At 35.9% G+C, this 20,247-nt stretch overlaps 1 protein-coding gene across 4 annotated transcripts in view; it reads left to right on the plus strand.

Moving 5' to 3' along the window:
* The window catches only part of USP9X (ubiquitin specific peptidase 9 X-linked), a 123,857-nt gene extending 103,799 nt beyond the window's left edge, over positions 1-20,058 (plus strand). For 3 of the 4 annotated variants that reach the window (XM_055081857.1, XM_024116451.3, XM_024116452.3), the window contains 13 exons: positions 2,064-2,237; positions 5,201-5,342; positions 6,592-7,345; positions 7,740-7,863; positions 8,684-8,909; positions 9,430-9,559; positions 12,221-12,406; positions 12,876-13,096; positions 13,330-13,418; positions 16,911-17,067; positions 17,335-17,547; positions 17,912-18,007; positions 19,513-20,058. In XM_055081857.1, coding sequence (XP_054937832.1) covers positions 2,064-2,237; positions 5,201-5,342; positions 6,592-7,345; positions 7,740-7,863; positions 8,684-8,909; positions 9,430-9,559; positions 12,221-12,406; positions 12,876-13,096; positions 13,330-13,418; positions 16,911-17,067; positions 17,335-17,547; positions 17,912-18,007; positions 19,513-19,650 — 2,650 coding nt within the window. In that variant the 3' untranslated portion in view covers positions 19,651-20,058. The remainder of the gene's footprint in view (positions 1-2,063; positions 2,238-5,200; positions 5,343-6,591; positions 7,346-7,739; positions 7,864-8,683; positions 8,910-9,429; positions 9,560-12,220; positions 12,407-12,875; positions 13,097-13,329; positions 13,419-16,910; positions 17,068-17,334; positions 17,548-17,911; positions 18,008-19,512) is intronic. The other variant, XM_024116453.3, reaches the window with a different exon arrangement.
* The last annotated feature ends 189 nt before the right edge of the window (positions 20,059-20,247 follow it).

The following is a 20,247-nucleotide window of genomic DNA, read 5'->3' on the forward strand; positions in this document are numbered from 1 at the left end:
CCGCTCTTGTCCACCGTCCCTGCTTCAATCAGAGCAGCTCCCCTTTTACCTACAAGGATACTACTTAGATTTCTTTTGAAACCACTGCTTTATAGTACAATGACCTCCCTATGACTCACCATATAAATTCCTCCGATTCCTCTAACTAGGCCCCCTACTTAATCCATACTTATTGGCTTGCATGCACCACCCTCCTTCCCAGCTCTGCTTTTGCTCTTTTGGTCCCAACACCTCTCATCTTCCTCTCTGACTATTCCCGTTCTCATTCTTTCTCTAGCTTGTCTCGTCTCTGCCATAAGGCTTTTAGCATTTCTGTTCTTCCTCTTCCAAATTACTCTCAAGCTTTTTGAGCTTTAGTCTTAAAATTTGTCATTCAGTTATAGTTATTGCTTATCTTATAATGCACTTGCATTTTTGACTTCTCAATTAATTACTCCCTACGCTAGTGGAGCTCACAGTTTGTCTAGACTAGCACTTTTGGATTATCCACACTTTAGACACATAATATACTCTAGATACACGTGGGTTAGTTAACCACATTTCCCACCCCCGGTTTTTTATATTGAAGAATTTCAAACCAACAGAAAAGGTAAAGTAGTATAATAATCACCTTTATGATATATACTCTTTACCCAGATTTACCAGTTGTTAACATTTTGCCATATTTGCTTATATGTATACTTGGGTTTTGGTTTTTGTTTGTTTTTTCTAAACGAGTTGATAGTTGCAGATATGACACTTTAACTCCCCTACATGCTTCAACATGTATCCCCTAAGAATAAAGACATTTTCCTACGTAATGTTTAATACAATTATCACATGCATGAAATTTAATATTTAGTAACGCCCGATATTCATCAATATGTATTTCAATTTCCCCAAAATATTCTTTCTAACTTTTTTTTTTTTTTTCCAATTCCAGACTGGTATTCTAGAAGGAATCACAAGAATTTGGTTGTTACCTCTTTAGTCTTCTCTAAAATAATCTCCCTAACTTGTCATGACCTTTATGGTACTTCCTTGATTTGTGTGATTATTTCCCCATGATTAGATTCAGGTTAAACTTTTTGGCAAGAAAACTACATAAGTGATGTTATTATATGCTTCTCATTGCACTGCATTCAGAGGCACATGGTATCAGTTTATCTGATTATTGGTGATGTTAGCTTTGATCCCTTGGTGTCTTAACAAATCTCTCCATTGTAAAATATCTTTTAACAAGTGATATATTTGATTTCTAACTCACTATATGCAAATTTAACAGCTGAAATATAATTAGGGTGACATTATTTGCTACATAGTAAAAGTGTTACAAAGGAGTTTATTAAAAGACAATTAGTTCCTCTTGCATACTTAAAATACATTTGTCATATCTGTTGCTTAGAATGAATTCACTTATATTCTGTATGTATATTACTCTATAAATACAAAATTAGATGTGATAGTTTCCAGCAGTGCCTAGGTTTTATTAGAATCACTTCTCATTTTTCATTCACATAATTGATATTTTCTTTTCTCAGGATTGATTTACCTAATTTAAATCCTCAGATTATTCAAAAGAGATGAACTGTAAAACAAGTCAAACCTTTCTCTTTTTGATCAGAAAAGTCAATTTAATTAAGAGTAAATATTATCTTTGCACTGTATCTGTAACCCAGAATTTAAGCAAAATGAAAGAAATGAAGTACTACTTATCTACGTAAGAGTGAGATCAGCCACCCAATTTTAACAGCGTCTTCATTTGGATTCAAAATGCATGCTTATACTATATTACCTACAGAAACCATCCTTCCTGGAGCTATACTGTCCATCCAGCCACACCAGTAGTTTCATGGTATTTCTTCCCCACTGAAGTACCACTTTTACTATGAATCTCACTTTCTTCCCCACAGCAATTGATACATAAACGGCATTTGTTTTTTTCTACTTCCTGTAGTTGAGGAATAAAATCTCAGTTTTTGTGGTGTCATTTGTGGTTGTATTGCTTTTTTCCTGAAAAATATATTGTATATATTGTTTTGGGAGTGTCGCACATTACATATTTTACTCCATTCATTTCTTAGGCTTTGGGGTGAGCCTGTTAATCTTCGTGAACAACATGATGCTTTAGAATTTTTTAATTCATTGGTGGATAGTTTAGATGAAGCTTTGAAAGCCTTAGGACACCCAGCTATGCTAAGTAAAGTTTTAGGAGGTTCCTTTGCTGATCAGAAGATTTGCCAAGGCTGCCCACATAGGTAAGTGCTAATTTCGTACTTAAAGTGTATGTTGTTCTGTTTATTTTTACTATTAGTTATGTACAAAAGTGAAGTACGCTGCCGATTACTAAGTACCTGAGGCTGGATGAATTACATATTGCGCGTACCTTACTGTGGGGGGGGTTTGTTTGTTTTCTCATTTTATTACAATGAAGTTTAACGGTATAGAAAAGTCTCATGACCTTTATGGGTCTGTTTGTTTTTGTCAAATAATATTTGGTTCCTTTAACTCCACCTAAGCTCTTACTATTTCATACTTTTACATGTTCTTATGTATGATCATGCCGAAGAAAATAAAATGGCATTTTGCATAGCTACAGGTATTACTTATGAATTTGCCCTTTATCTTAGAATTAAAATAGTTATAATACTGTAAATATGTTAAGTTTAGAAGATGACAGGCATGGAGCACTATTTCCTATACAAATGAAATACTGACTTTTTGAAAATAGCAGTGATTACTGTCATTGTCTAAAGGTATGTTTCCCACGCAAAAGTTGACTAAACAAATTGGTTTTTGGTTTTGTTTTTTGGTTTTCTTAAAGGGGAAGTTGATTAAGGGCTCTTATTGAAAATAGTTAAATAACTATTAAAGTTCATTACTGACAGATACACGTTTATGCCTATTGTATGGAAGTTTTACCTTGGAACTTCTCTTGTATGTTGTCAATTAATGTTGGTTTGAAATCCCTTCTCACCAGGCAATCACAGTAGGATAGTATTTTCTGCAAGTCTAAACAGCATTATATACAGTCATAGGTTGTGTGTGTGTGTGCTTTATTTTTGAACACAGGGAAATGATTGAGGGAGTGCTAATACTATATGTAAATGTTAAACTACTCATTCTGGATGAGGCCATAAAATTGTTTGCATAGACGGGGCAACTTTTTTTTTTAACTTCTTTATTGGAGTATAATTGCTGTACAATGGTGTGTTAGTTTCTGCCGTATAACAAAGTAAATCAGCTATACGTATACATATATCCCCATATCCCTTCCCTCTTGCGTCTCCCCCCCACCCTCCCTATCCCACCCCCCTAGGTGGTCACAAAGCACCGAGCTGATCTCCCTGTGCTATGCGGCTGCTTCCCACTAGCTATCTATTCTACGTTTGGTAGTGTATATATGTCCATGCCACTCTCTCACTTTGTCACAGCTTACCCTTCCCCCTCCCCACATCCTCAAGTCCATTCTCTAGTAGGTCTGCATCTCAGCTTACCCTTACCCCTCCCCGTGTCCTCAAGTCCATTCTCTAGTAGGTCTGTGTCTTTATTCCCGTCTTGAGACTGGGCAACTTTTTATCCTTTTGAAAGACCTTGTGCATTAGGTGGACAATAAAATTGTCATTTTAACCTCCTGTTTTTAATTACTGATAAAAATAAAATTTTCTGGTCATCTGTTTTGGTCAGTTTTTCTTGGTTTGTTTTAGACAGTTTTCAAAATTATTTGGAAATTATTGATTTTCTTTGCCAAGTGAAAATGTCCAGAGAGCATGATCTTAGGTAAAATCCCTAAAGTTCAGATATCTATTCCACAACTAAATTAGTCTTGTTATATGCTGGAAGGTTACATAAAGGGTCCTGAGACAATGTGTTTTAGGGTATTTATTTATCAAGAGCAGGGGTTAACAAACTATGGACCATAGGTCAAGTCCAGCCCTGCATCTGTTTTTGTAAAGGTTTATTGGCACATACCCACTCCTTTACTTACTGTCTGACTGCTTTCACTATAACAGCAGAGTTGAGTAGTTGCCATAGGGACCTCATGGCCCCAAAAAGCCTGTAATATTTACTATCTGGCCTTTTACAGAAAAACTTTGGTGACTTCTCAGCTTCAAATGTCCTAGTTTTTAACTGGAATCATAAAATCTAATTTCTCTTTTCTCTTCTATGGGCTGTTCCCCAGTTATAGTAACAGTTTGCTTAATACTTCGTGTTCCGTTCATGTCACTTATAAATGCCCTTATTTGTGTACCTTTTTCCCCTAACTAAATTGAAAAGCCCTAAATATGAGGGACTGTCTTAAACATTGACTATCCCACAGGGCTTTAAACATGGTAGAGTGGGCTTCCCTGGTGGTGCAGTGGTTGAGAGTCCGCCTGCCGATGCAGGGGACACGGGTTCGTGCCCCGGTCCGGGAAGATCCCACATGCCGTGGAGCGGCTGGGCCCGTGAGCCATGGCCGCTGAGCCTGCGCGTCCGGAGCTCGTGCTCCGCAATGGGAGAGGCCACAACAGTGAGAGGCCCGCGTACCACACACACACACAAAAAAAAACATGGTAGGCACTCAGTGTATTTGTTGAGTGAATGAATTTAATGGTTGAGAATGAATTCCTCACATCCCATGTTCTAAATGTATGAATATACCTCATCAGAAATCTGAAAATTCCTTTGGTAGAAAATTGCCACAAGGTGGGATTGTGGCTCCTATTCAGATTGCTTATCCCGTATTCATTTGTGTGTTCAAACTTGTGCTTTAGTAAGGTTTCCATTACAAAAGAGGAGAAACATTTAAAAATTTGGCTCATTAATAGATCTAAACAGATGATGGCAGAAGCAGCATGGTAGACTATAAAGAGATTGAGCTGTGAAACCAGACAGACCTAGCTTGAAAACACCATTTCACCTAGTAATCTTGACCAAATTCACATTCTGAACCCCACTTCCCTCATCTCTGACGTGGAGATGGTGATAGAGAAATATTTGTCATGAAGACAAAGCACCTATTATGTGTAGTGTGTAAACAACCTCATGTATGCCCAGCAGAGGATAAGTGACCCATAAATGATAACTGTCATTTATTGGTAACATTTTATGACTTATGGGTTTTGTGTTACGTTATAAAAATTGCAAAAGTAGTTTTCATTGAGTCCATAACTAAATAAGATGTTTAGAAAACTAAGGAATAAATTCTCTTTGATCATTTCTTAAATAATATCTTTAGATACGAGTGTGAAGAATCTTTTACGACTTTGAATGTAGACATTAGAAATCACCAAAATCTTCTTGATTCTTTGGAACAATATGTCAAAGGAGATTTATTAGAAGGTGCAAATGCTTATCATTGTGAAAAATGCAATAAAAAGGTATGAATTGCCCAGTTTTGTTTTAAAATAATTATGATTACATTTAATGGGTTTGGAAGAATGGTTGTTTTTGTTTGTTCTCAAAATTCACCCTCTTTATTCCCTACCCTGTTTTGTTATAGTGGTAACAGAGGTAGTTAAGATAACTGACTTAAAGGTCTGTCAGGTAAAGATGATTGAGAGAAAGGTTTGTCAGATAAAGACAATTGAGAGAAAATAGTGCCAGAAGGGCTAGGGAAAACAGGTAAAGATAAGAGTGAATCACTTTAGAGGTCATAGTAGCTTAATATCAGTCTCTTGTCTGAGTTACACAGGCACTTTTCATCCATATTCAACCAACCTGCTCTGAACTCCTCGAAGCTACAGAGCTCATAGAGGAAAACATTTCTCCTCTCATGTCCAGAGTTGCTACCCAAGACCAAGAAGTTTGCTGAAGCCAAACCGTTAATTAATTTATTTAGCCACAAAAGATTTCTTCTGCCATTTGTGTTTTTTAAACCACTTGGATCAGGTTTTTGGACTCACTTGATTGGTTTTTGCCTGTGGGCATTTAACAGTTCTTTAGGAGAGACAATTTATGCATACATATGGTAAATAATGTGTATCTTTCTGGGCTCCCAAGCCCTCTCACCTGTAAGTCACCTGTATTGTTTTGACTTTACATACCACTTAGAGAGGTATTAAAATCTAGAGGTAGAGATCATGAGCTGTAAAGCCATGCTCCCTGCCGCTCACAGCTCTAAGACTTGAGGCAAGTTATCTCTCTACTACTCCTAATTCTCATCCTTAAGTTTCAGGGTTGGGAGGGTTGGGAGGATTAAACATGTTACTACTTGGACAGCACTTAGCATCATATAACTTGGTACCTAATTGCCCAATAAATATTAGCTGCTATTATTATATTTCTATAGTTTGCCCACAGCAAACTTCATTAAAATAACAGTAAATATCAAACAAGTAGTAATGGTTAGATAGCACTTCCAATATAGAAATCAGACAGCGAATAATGTCTATATCACTAATTTTTGCAAGTTGTAGCAAAAGGCATCAGCTACTTCATATTAGTTTTAGTGAACATTTTAAAAATATCAACTGACAGAAATGCTCTGATTATGTTCATTATCATGTATTTGTTTATACTTAAAATTTCAGATTAATCCTGAGAATTTAATAGTAGAGTTTTAAATTTTGTGGGTTTTTTGCAGTGGATTATAAGAGAACATCTAGTAATTTGCTCTGTTCATTTTAGGTTGATACTGTAAAGCGCTTGCTTATTAAAAAATTACCTCCTGTTCTCGCTATCCAACTAAAACGATTCGACTATGACTGGGAAAGAGAATGTGCAATCAAGTTTAATGATTACTTTGAATTTCCTCGCGAACTGGACATGGAACCTTACACAGTTGCCGGTGTTGCAAAGCTGGAAGGAGATAACGTAAACCCAGAGAGTCAGTTGATACAACAAAATGAGCAGTCTGACAGTGAGGCAGCAGGAAGCACGAAATACAGACTTGTGGGGGTGCTTGTACACAGCGGTCAGGCGAGCGGGGGACATTACTACTCTTACATCATTCAAAGGAATGGAGGAGATGGCGAGAGAAATCGCTGGTATAAATTTGATGATGGAGATGTAACTGAATGTAAAATGGATGATGATGAAGAAATGAAAAACCAGTGTTTTGGTGGAGAGTACATGGGAGAAGTATTCGATCACATGATGAAGCGCATGTCATACAGGCGCCAGAAAAGGTGGTGGAATGCTTATATACTTTTTTATGAACGATTGGACACAATAGACCAAGGTGATGAGTTGATAAGGTATATATCAGAGCTTGCTATCACCACAAGACCCCATCAGATTATTATGCCATCAGCCATTGAGAGAAGTGTACGGAAACAGAATGTGCAATTCATGCATAACCGAATGCAGTACAGTATGGAATATTTTCAGTTTATGAAAAAACTGCTTACATGTAATGGTGTTTACTTAAATCCTCCTCCAGGTAAGTATCAAGAATTTAGCTTCTTAGTAATAAAGCATACCTCTTCTTTTACTTGCAGGGTTTCTTAGCAGGCATCAACATGTTTGTTTTCTTTCTTTTTGGTTGTTCTAAACTCATGTTTCAGATGACTGTTACCTTTGAGCGGTATATATTGTCTTGCCATTTAGAGACAGAGGAGCTTTTGTTTGTTACAACAGTTTGGTTTTTTTACTCAAGCATTAGTTGAAGGGTGCTTTACTGAACTACTAAGAATTATTTCATAAGTAGCCCAGGGGTTTTAACATAGTTAGGACTTGGAAAATTGTTGATAATGCAGATTTGTTTTTGAAAATGAAAATGGGGCTTGAGCACAGAAATTTGTTTGACTATTTTTTAATCTACACTGTATTTTTAGGGCAAGATCACCTGTTGCCTGAAGCAGAAGAAATCACTATGATTAGTATTCAGCTTGCTGCTAGGTTCCTCTTTACCACAGGATTTCACACCAAGAAAGTCGTCCGTGGCTCTGCCAGTGATTGGTACTTTGCTTTGAATTTTCATTCCTATTACTACTGGCATTTAGTTTGGTTCTTTAATATACTGCTTTATTTTTTCCAAGCCATGATAATCTCATTTCAGGTTTGGAATGCAGAATTTAAAAAATCTTGGTAGCAATAGTGAGAGAAATCATATTTAAATAATTACTGAGTGGTGGGATGAACTGGGAGATTGGGATTGACATATATACGTTAATATATATAAAGTAGGTAACTAATAAGAACCTGTATAAAAAATAAATAAATTTAAAAAATAATTACTGAGATTAAATACCACCTTTTATTATTCAGAAGTTGGCTTCTGCTTCTGTTACCTTGTATCATATCTTTGACATCTCTGTACAAAACATTACAGGATGATACTTAAAAGTCTAAGCTATCTAATCACAAAAGTATTAACATTTTAGCTTCCCTAGATTAAATTCAGCCATAGATTAAAAAGGTAGAAACTTAAAATGAGTTTTAAGTTTCTAATTGTATAAATTTAGAGGCCATTATAATACCTCGATTTAACAATATTTACTTGTCATTGAACCTAGGAAGAGTTTGGTCGTGGATTTGTAGAGGACTGTATAAGTTTTCGTCTATTTATTTTGTCACTCTGTGAGAATAGACCACGTCATAGTATTTATCTTTTTAATATTAGTACTAGAAGCTACCATTGCTGGTTCTCTCCTTCCAGTAGTAAAAGAAGTTCTTTGATTTTTTTTTTGTTTGTTTGGTTCATAGGGACTCATCCCTGTACTATAGGAAACAGGTTACTGAATCGATATTCATAGATTTTTGTTTGGTTTTGTCTTAGGTATGATGCATTATGTATTCTCCTTCGTCACAGCAAGAATGTACGTTTTTGGTTTGCTCACAATGTCCTTTTTAATGTTTCAAATCGTTTCTCTGAATACCTTCTGGAGTGCCCTAGTGCAGAAGTGAGAGGTGCATTTGCAAAACTTATAGTTTTTATTGCACATTTTTCCTTGCAAGATGGGCCATGTCCTTCACCTTTTGCATCTCCAGGACCTTCTAGTCAGGTAATTTCCCAGTTAACAGAAATAAATTCTGTTTCCTGGAAGTTGAAGTCACAAATATATGTGCATCTGTTTGATATGTTTACCTAACAAACGTGCATGAGCACGTAATAACCATATAGTCTGATGCCTCAATGTTTATATGAGTTCCATTAAAAGTACTTCCCAGCAGTGAATAGTGACTATTGGCTCTTTAAAACATAACGGAATTTTCTGTTAATTCAGTTACATTCAGTGGCTTAGTTATACACTTACTGTTATATAAATTGTATATAAATTTAAATGGACTTCCATTTGTTAAAACTTAGAACAGTATGAAGCCTCTATAATGAAATCTACATTGGATCTTCATCCCCTTTCCTAAAAAGCAACCCTTTTTAATAATTTCTTGTGTGATCAGTCCTTCCAGAAATTTCTGCCTATATTTAACATGTATATGTGCATGTCCCTTTTTCATGCAAAGAGAATTACATCGTACCTGCACCTTGTTGCTGAAAAACAACCAATGTTTTATCCTTTACAGGCTTATGACAACTTAAGCCTGAGTGATCACTTACTAAGAGCAGTACTAAATCTACTGAGAAGAGAAGTTTCAGAGCATGGGCGTCATTTACAGCAGTATTTCAACCTGTTTGTAATGTATGCCAATTTAGGTAAGAATTTAAGTTTTCATAATTCTCTTTTAATGTATTAAGTAATGAAGTCATATAAGTCACATGATGAAATATAACCTGGTCTAAAATAGAAACAGTGTTCCATAAAACATATTGTGAATTTTATTTGAAACTTTTTTTTTTACACTGCACTTTTCACCTTGTACTTTATCATTATTTATGCATGTGTCTTATCTCTGCACCAGACAGGTCAAAATCTGTATCTTAATCATATTTTTATCTCCTAAAGTAGTGGTGCTAGACCTTTTTTTTTTAAAATACTGATGCCTAGGCCCCATCCCAAACCAACTGAATAAGAATTCTCAGAGCTAACACAAGGAATCCACATTTTCAAAAGGTCCCAGATAGATGTGTAATACTCACCAAGTTTGGGTAAAGGACTTAGTCTGTACATAAGTTTTTGTTGACATAAACTAAATTAAAATCGGGGATAATATAAATATTCACTTAAATTACCTGTTATTTATGTTAAGTTCTAAACCCAAACATCCCTGTCATTCCAGGTTTTTTGTGCATGAACTTACCAATCGCCAGTTGATTCATGGCCCTTTTAACATAAGCAACATTCTACTTTGCGTTTGTCGTCTTTTCCCTTACCTTCCATACTGGAGATGCTTGCATATTTGTAGTTGAAAAGAATATTTATGCAAACAAGCATAAGGGGAATCTGTATTTCACACTTAGAAATGCCAAATCTTAGGTATTTATAAAAATCTCACTCTGTTCAACTCCGTTTTTAGGTATTCCCCGTTCAGAAAACATGCATCGTTGGTCCATAATCTAATCTAATTAAAATTTCCCTGCTAAAAGCAAGTATGGGTCTATAAACTTTAATATGAAATCCTTAGGACCAGATAGATATGCTTTGTGGTTCAGAACTGTTTGGTTTTAAGAAAGGTAAAATAGCCCATATGCCCTGAATTATGTAACATCCCTAGAGCAAGGTCCGAAACAGCACTTTGTAATCATACACGTGAATATTCACACTGAGAGGGGATGATTGAAGACTGTAAATAGCCTCTTGTCAGTTCAGGCCAGATTTTCACAGTAACTTTATGAATGAACTTTGTTTATATTGATGTTAAGAGCTGTTTGAATCTCAGGATTTCAGATAAGGGATTTGTGGACCTGTATTTATTATACTTCTTGGAACATGGCAATAAATACGACACCTATTTTCTAATGGGGTATAGAAGCAAATTAAAAAGTACTTGCCATAAAATATGTTTATGGCTATAATGGGCAAAATACAAAGTGCTATGGAAGTACATCATAGGGGGAGTGGGGGGGACTTAGTGGAGAAGATGTGGGAATTGGTCGGTTGAGTTTTTCCATCCAGAGTGAACAGCAGGTGCAGAGACTTGGAATGAACTCAGCATGGCTCATTGGAGGAAATGAAAGTTATTCAGTCTGACTAGAATTGATGTAATATGGGGATGGCAGGAGTGGTGAGCAGAATTCTCTAATTGTGCTATTCTGTCAAGCCTTGTGAGAGATTCTGGACTTTATCCTGAGGGCATTGATGAGCCATTGTAGAGTTTTGAATAGACATGGCTTCTAGAAAGATCCAGGCTGCAGTGTGGAATGGATTATTGGGGCGTAAGACCAGAGATTGTTAAAGTAATCTATAGATAGAAAATCGTTGTGGCTTATACTGAGGAACTGGCAGTGAGCGAGATACAAGTAGTCAGATTCTGGTGCTTTTTATTGGAGATAAGGACAGTAGGATTTGGTGATTGGATATTCAGGGAAGGGGAACACGGAAGAGATGTTAAGAATGATGCCCAGAATTCCAACTTGACAAACTGAGCAGGTAGTAGTGCCATGTACTGAGAGGGGAAACACAGGAGGAAGAACATGGACAGGGAATTTGAGTCTTTGTGACACCCAAATAGAGATGTCCAGTAGAGCGGTGATCTATTTGTCTGGAAATATTTTGGGATCAGCTGAATGAAAAGAGCTGGAACTTGAAGCCATTAGAGTGGGTTTGATCGTCCAGGGAAGGCATACTGTGTGAGAAGACAGCCTGACGTGGGAACTTTGAGGACCATCACTTTTGAAGAGAGGAAGGAGGACTCACAAATAAGAATAAGAAGAGGTAGAAAGAAAATAAGAGAGGAACCCAAGAAAGGAGGAGATGGTTATGGTTTGAGAACTATTCCTGAGCTTTAAACGAGAAAAGGGGGCAGAAGCCAAATAGGCATGGGTTGAGGACTGGGAAGACGAGAAAGTAGAGGGAACGAGTTTAGGCGTTTTTGAAGAAGCTTGGCTGAGGAAGAAAGGCAATTCATAAAAGAATTCTTATTTCTCAGTTTTCGTCATTCATCTAACTGATGAGGATTGCAGACTAGGCAGTTCCCGAGACTCCCCAGGCCATAGAAGGTGTTTCTCTTCCTTATATGCCCAGTAGGATTGGAATGTCATAGTCAACTGTTTAACCATTTTAATACTTAAATCCAGTTATACTAACTCAGTAGATTTTTGGTTCTGATTAAATAATACTCTGAATGCTAAGTAAAAGTGATCTTCTGATCATAAAAGTTGTAGAAAAATATTACATTCTGAAGCCCTTCCGTCCCAGTTCTTTTCTCTCATATAATTCTTCCCCTCTTCTTCCCGCTTCTCCCTTCTTTATTGTAGGTGTGGCGGAGAAGACACAGCTTCTGAAATTGAGTGTACCTGCTACCTTTATGCTTGTGTCTTTAGATGAAGGTCCAGGTCCTCCAATCAAGTATCAGTATGCTGAATTAGGCAAATTATACTCAGTAGTGTCACAGCTAATCCGATGCTGCAATGTCTCATCAAGAATGCAGTCTTCAATCAACGGTAAAGTCAAATACTCCATTCTTTACATTGGTTTTAAAGTACTGCTGGCCATATATAGTACCTGATTCAAAGTAATTCCAAAGATATTTTAAAATAAAACGAGAGTCTGAAAGTCCATGCTTTGGAATATTTTATAATATTTTGAGTCCTGCACCTTTTTCTCTTATTTAAAGGGAATCTTTCTGTCTACTTGCTACTAAGGTTGGTACCTTGTTTATGAAGTAGTTTAAGAATTAACTTTTATATAAAGAAAACGCCAGTGTTGGTATTTCAATTTTACATTTTATCATCTTGATATATGTGATCATTATAATGCTTAATATTACTTTCTTTGTTGTACTCAGGAAACTTGATTTAAAATATTATTTTCATAAAATAAAAAATTCATAAGCTATTTTCTGTGGTGAAAGCTGAGTAGTATTGTGGAGAAGCTGATTAGTTTTTCATTGATGACAAATCTGTATTCTAGGTAATCCTCCTCTTCCCAATCCTTTTGGTGATCCTAATTTATCACAACCTATAATGCCAATTCAGCAGAATGTGGCAGACATTTTATTTGTGAGGACAAGTTATGTGAAGAAAATCATTGAGGACTGCAGTAACTCAGAGGAAACCGTCAAATTGCTTCGTTTTTGCTGCTGGGAGAATCCTCAGTTCTCATCTACTGTCCTCAGTGAACTTCTCTGGCAGGTTAAAGGAAAATATACATTCATATGTCTCTATAATTTGATTTGTTATTCCTTTATTTTATATTTTTATTTTTTTAATTAGTTTTTTTTTTTTAAGTATAATTGACTTTACAATTATATTAGTTTTAGGTGTGCAACATAGTGATTTGATATTTTTATACATTACACATTACAAAAGGATCACCACTGTTGCTGCTTTAAATAAGTTCTTCACCATGTCTTACCTATTTTTAGGTTGCATATTCCTATACTTATGAACTCCGGCCCTATTTGGATCTGCTTTTGCAGATCTTACTGATTGAGGACTCCTGGCAGACTCACAGGTAGATACCCTTTTTTGTTCCTTGCCCAGCTTTTAGAGTAACTGAAATTACCAACCGGCACGTATTTTTTTTTTTAACCTCTTGAATATCTAATAAATGTTTTATCTTAAACAAAACATAAGACAAGAATGAATAAAAAGGTCCCCACTTCCTCACAGTTTTATTTCATTTTTTACTTTTTGCTCTCATTGCCCAAGTTGCATACTTAATATACTAACCTTTTTCTTTCAGTTGTTGTTGTGTCTTTTGTTTGGGGGGATTTTTTTGTAAATGTTTCAACTTCATTAATGACGCTCTAGGGTTATTTTAGGACTAGATTACGTTAGTTTTAGAATTACGTGAGATAACATTTGGTTATCTAAAAATAGTGCCTTCAGTAAGTACAGTCAGTTCCCATTATTCATGGTAGTTACGGTCTGAAAGTCACTGTGAACACTGAATGAGCAAATACTAAATCATTGCTCCTGGGGGAAAAACAGGGTTAGGTTCTTGCCAGTCTCTGGTTACTTTTTTTTTTTTCAACCAATCAATACATAACCTTTTTTAAATGTGTGTTTCTGTTTAAAGACACCTTATTTAATATATATTGCTGACTTATTAACGTTGAATTCACAATAAATCGGGTCTGAACAAAGCTTATCTGACACATATTTTCTCTGCAAAGCACATCACAGCCTTCTTGGGCTTAGGAACATTAGACAGCACTTCAGCACTACACACTTGAGGCCCTTTCTAAACAGTAAGATCAACACAAAGCACAAAAATGTGAAAAGTTGTCACTGAAATAGATGGGAAAAAGGATACTTGTTTACGGTATGAGCTAAAACAAGGCCGAATATCACTTTGTTCCACTTCAGATGGGAACGTGTGTTGGGCAACTCAGATGTTTTTGCTACCCTGCAGGTGACTGCAATTGCAAAGAGTTGATTTTTGCCATTACAGATAAAGTTTAGCAAGTAGGCAAAACTGCAGATATGGAATCCGTGAATAAATGAGCATGAACCGTAACTAGTTTTTCAGTATACGTATGAGAGGTTTAGGAGTTAGCAATTTTTTAATTTATTTTTATTTTATTATTTAATTTTTAAATTTTATTTTTAATATTTATTAATTTAGGACTAAGGTTATCCAGCTTAGCTGTCCCTTAAGCTTCCTCCAGAATTCCTCTTTTTACGTAAAAGCTTAATACATTATCCTTAATCCCAAGAGCAATACAGATGATGATGAACTATGGAATTAGTTGGCAACTTTGCCAGATTTTATAACTTCCCTCCCTACATGGACAGTAGTGTAAGAGTTTATGTTGGGAAACAATTGAGAATCTGTATAACAGACTGTCTCCTGTCTGTCGGTGTAATAATTAAAACAGAAACCTGGGACTTCCCTGGCAGTCCAGTGGTTAAGACTCTTCTCTTCCATTACAGGGAACAAGGGTTCAATCCTTGGTCGGGGAACTAAGATCCCACATGCTGCACGGCACGGCCACACAATCAATCAATCAATCAATCAATCAATCAATAAATAAACAGATACCTGAAAACAAGTTTTATAACAACAAAATGCTTAAAGAGAAATTAAAATCTTGAGTCTTAGTGGGGATTGCAAATGCCAGAATTCATGAAATAATATTTTCAAATTATTCACCAGAATTACCATCATAGATTTCCAACAGTTGAATTAATATTGTAAAAATAGCATTAAACCAGAAATCAATTTTCATTAAACACAAAATTTAGTAGTTCTAAAACTATAGCTGCTTATTTTGAATACTACCAGTACTCTTCTCAATATGATCAAAGGATCTGAAACTTAAGAGTTGGTTGAAATTGAATCTAACTTTTCATTATTTTCTTTTGAAAATATTGTAAGCATTTATAGCTTTAAGCCAATTAGCCACATCTTAGTTCTCTTCTTCCATTAGAACAAGTAATAATGCTAAAGGCATGTGTGCTGGATTAAACATGGGAATTTGACTTTTGTGTAATGATAAGATTGTTGTTATGAGCCCCTGGCACCAAGCTTGAAAATAATTTTCTCATAGTGGGCTTTTTTAGGTCATTTAGTAAGCAGTGTGTATTTATGGAGCATCTCCCGTGGGCCTGGCACCGTTAAGTGTTGGGGAACAAGGGAGGGAAAGGTAATATTGATAAAAATGGCATTTGAAAACAGTTGATTCATTATCACTTGACAAAACTGAAGGTAAAAACAGAATATACACTGCAGTGTTTCAGATTAAATAGCAAGAAGCCTGTACATGGTTCATTGTGTGGTGTGAAATGATTAAACTTTGCAAAATTACAGTCATTTCCAAACAAAACAGATTTTATAAATGCATGTAATACAAAAAAACAAAAACTTGAATTTTGATTTGGAACGTTCTGTTAAGTAAAATATAAGGTATACAGAAGGTTTTTTAGGTAATGTTTCTTTATTGAGGTAAAATTCACTTAACATAAAATTCACTATTTTAACCATTTTAAAGCATACAATTCAGTGGCTTTTAGTACATTCACAATGTTGTGCAACCATTACCACTGTCTACTTCCAGAACATTTTCATCACTCCAAAAGGAAAATCCAAACCCAATTAAGCAGTCACTCCCTAGTCCTCCCATCCCCCAGCCCCTGACAACCACTAATCTGCTTTCTATCTCTATGAATTTGTCCATAGGCAAAATATCCAGGACTTGCCTGGACATCTCATATGAATGGAATCATACAATGTGTTGTTTTGTATCTGGCTTCTTTCACTTGGCATAATGTTTTCAAATTCATCCATGTTAGAGTACATATCTGTACTTCATTGCTTTTTATGGCTGAATAATATTCCATTGTATGGGTACATTACATTTTGTATATTCGTTCATCTGTTGGTAGATATTTGGGTGGTTTACACCTTTTGGCTGCTGTGAATAATACTGTTGTGAACATTCATGTACAAGTTTTGTATTTCTTTTTAAACACCTGTTTTCAATTCTCTTGGATATATAACTTAGAGTAGAATTGCAGGCAGGTAAATTTTTAAATATTTTGAAAAATTGTAAAATATTCATAACAAAATTTACCATTTTAACCATTTTTAAGTGTACAATTTGGTGGAATTAAGTACATTCACAATATTGTGTTAACCATCACGACTATCCATCTCCAGAACTTTTTCATCATCCCAAACTGAAACTCTGTACCCATTATTCTTGCTTTCTCTGATTTTTGCCTATTCTCCAAATACCTCATATAACTGGAATCATGTGATATTTGTCATTTTGGATTGGTAATAAGTTGGTACTAGGCGGCCATATGACCTTGGGTTGCAAGCCTTTTAACCTCTCTGTTTTTCTTATCTGTGTTCAAGGGTTTAAGAAGAGGACTTACTGTCTAGCATTAGATTACATGACTACATCAAAGACATTTATTGAATGGCACATAGTAGGCACTCAGTAATGTTAGCTGCTATTTGATTTTAGAAGTTTTTATTTATCTGGTTCTCTTTCAGAATTCATAATGCACTTAAAGGAATCCCAGATGACCGAGATGGGCTCTTTGACACAATCCAGCGCTCTAAGAATCACTATCAAAAAAGGGCATACCAGTGTATAAAATGTATGGTAGCTCTCTTTAGCAATTGTCCTGTTGCTTACCAGATTCTGCAGGTGAGGGTCTCTCTCCCTTTCTCTCTCTCTCTCTCTTGCTCTCACTCTCTCTCTCTTGCTCTCACTCTCTCTCTCACTCACTCGCTCTCTCTCTCTCTATATATATATATGTGTATATATATACACACACACATATAATTTTGTAGAAATCTGAATCAGAATTAAGGATTCTGTTTTAAAAGAAGAGAATTTGGAGTTGTCATTTAAAGTTACCTTTGAAAAGCATTCCAAAACCTTTTACGTATATAGTTTTATTTTCTTTTGAAGGGCAATGGAGATCTTAAAAGAAAGTGGACCTGGGCAGTGGAATGGCTTGGAGATGAACTTGAAAGACGACCATACACTGGCAATCCTCAGTACACTTACAACAATTGGTCTCCTCCGGTGCAAAGCAATGAAACATCAAATGGTTATTTCTTGGAGAGATCACATAGTGCTAGGATGACACTTGCAAAAGCTTGTGAACTCTGTCCAGAGGAGGTAAAAAAAGCCACCAGTGTGCAGCAAATAGAAATGGAAGAAAGCAAAGTAATTCTTTACTTTATAGGCCAGAGTTTATGTATTAATGATAATGGGGAAAAAATTATGTTGAAGTTTTGTTTATATGTGGTCTTAATGAGGGAGCCTTCTTTTAGAGAAATATTTGTGAAATTGCCTGAATCTAGTATTTCTAAGAGAACCCAAATCAGGTTCCTTTCAGTTACTTTGTTTATCTGTAGTAAAAGAAAAGTTGTTAGTGGGTCAGTTTTTTAGATTTTAAAGATTTTATTTCAAATAGAAAAGAAATTAAAAATAAACTTGAATTTGGCTGCATAATTCTTTATCTTTAAATATTTAAAATCAGGAGCCAGATGACCAAGATGCCCCAGATGAGCATGAGTCGCCTCCACCTGAAGATGCCCCATTATACCCCCATTCACCTGGATCTCAGTATCAGCAGGTATATTGGGCTTGGTTCATGTTTTTATTCCCTAGAACCAATCTTTATGCTTTATTTAAAGGATGGCTAAGTTTTTTGTTGTGACTGTAAAGTAATAGAGGGTTATCTAGACTAGCTTTGGGGGCATGATCAAAAGAGGAATGGTTAGCATGGGGTCACAATGTGGCATGTTTGAGCTTGCCCCTGTGGTGTTTTCCTGGTCAGATATGTGCCCCTCTTGTACTAGTAGATGAAGTTCGTAAAACTATGATTATTCACGTCAATATAAAATGATAATCAATATTTAGTGTAATGGATTAAGACGACATTTCCTGTTAGGCTAAGTGTGCGAGTGGATTTTGAAGGCACTAAGATATGGCAGTGAAGGAAGAAGTGTTTGCTTATTACTTAGCATAACCAAGACTTCAATGACAGTAAAAATTGTTGGGAAAAAATCAGGGATTTGACAGATTTCCATGAATTTTTCTGTGAAATCAATAACTAAATAAATTTAGATGAAGAAACGTTCTAAATGAGAGCGTCTCTTTCTAAACCCCAGATGTGACTAATTCACATCTTTTGAGACAGTGGTCCTTAAACTTGCACAAGCATGGGAATCCCCTGGTGGGCTCTTGCAGCAGAGTGCTAGGCCCCACCCCAGCATTTCTCATTCAGTACATTTCTAACGAGTTCCCAGCTGCTGCTGCTACTGGTCTAGGAACCATGCTTTCAGAACCATTATTTAAGCATTCTGTCTTATATTTCAGGGTGGAAATAGAAGCATGCTGACTAGAAATGTTGAATATGACTGGAAAATGCATATTCAACATATTAATTTTCGTAATAGAAATTACAGAAAGTTAAAGCCTATAATCTTCTTGGCTTGACTGGCGGGAACGTACAGAAAAATGAGAGTTCAGGGGTTTAAAACATTAAGGACCCAAATCCACAAGGAGAAGAGTTACTTTCTTCGGCCCTGAGAAAACTCATATATTAATCATGCCTGGTTAATCCATTATCTTCAGTGTTGTTTTGTTTTCATTAACATCATCCTGTGTTCGGGGTCGTTGCTCATGCAGACCTCATATGATCATTCAATCAGATTTCTCATATGGGAGTTTCAAGGTGCTCAGAAGAGTGAGGATAGATGTGTTCCAGCTCACAGATCCCTTTTCATGAATATTTTTTACCACGAGCAATAATGGGCTGTGTTATCCCTTATTTGTCAGACTTGAATCTAAATAATTTTTGGCACTTAAAATCACTTTGGCCAAAGAATTAAACAGACCTATACTGCTCTTATTTGGGGCTTTGGGGTTTGAATTTGGGCTACCTTTTCTCTTTCAAACCACTTTTTTTTTTTTTTTTTTTTTTCTTTTCCATCATTAGCCCAAGTGTATTTACTCTTTGTAAGTCCTAGGAATAAAAGAAATGTTTACATTTCCACAAACTTCAGCCTGTGATCTTTAAAGTTGAAGTTTAATATATGAAAAGTTTTAACATGCAGATCTCTTCTCCCCTCCCAGAATAACCATGTGCATGGACAGCCGTATACAGGCCCAGCAGCACATCACATGAACAACCCTCAGAGAACTGGCCAACGAGCACAAGAAAATTATGAAGGCAGTGAAGAAGTAGCCCCACCTCAGACGAAGGATCAGTGAAATGCACATGATTAACTGGTTCCATCAAGACTGTGCACCCAGGCCTTACAGTCCAACCTTTTTCTGTGTCTGGCTAATATTTAAAACTAGAAAAACTATTCCTAATCAACATGGAGTGGAAAGTTTATTCACTGTCTTACCTGCAGAAATTTGCTGTCAATATATAACCCGCCTGCAGTGGAAAGTGTATAGTGTTTTGTAATAAATGGCCTGATGCTAATGTGTAAATGGCAAAGGTGTATATAGTATATTAATGTTTGACTGTTAATTCTTAAGCAAGAAACTTTTTTCTTGATGAGACTCACAGATCTACAAAACCTACAAAAGTTATTTCCTTGTTATACCCATTGCACTCTGCAACCAGTGTTGCCTGCCTTAACGGCAGTTGGATCAACTCCTTTACAAAAACAAAAAATAAACCAACAGCAACAAACCAGAGCCCATCCATTTCAACCACACCAATAGTTTCATGTTAATTCTTTGCCACTGGAGTCAGTTTTATTATGAGCAGTGAAAGGCTGGTAACCTTTAAATTATTTGGTTGATGTGGAAAATTTGGTGATGTAACATTGTTTCTAGATCTTTTTCATTGCCTTT

Source organism: Physeter macrocephalus, chromosome 21 (genome assembly GCF_002837175.3).
Source record: "Physeter macrocephalus isolate SW-GA chromosome 21, ASM283717v5, whole genome shotgun sequence".
Taxonomy (NCBI): Eukaryota; Metazoa; Chordata; class Mammalia; order Artiodactyla; family Physeteridae; genus Physeter; species Physeter macrocephalus.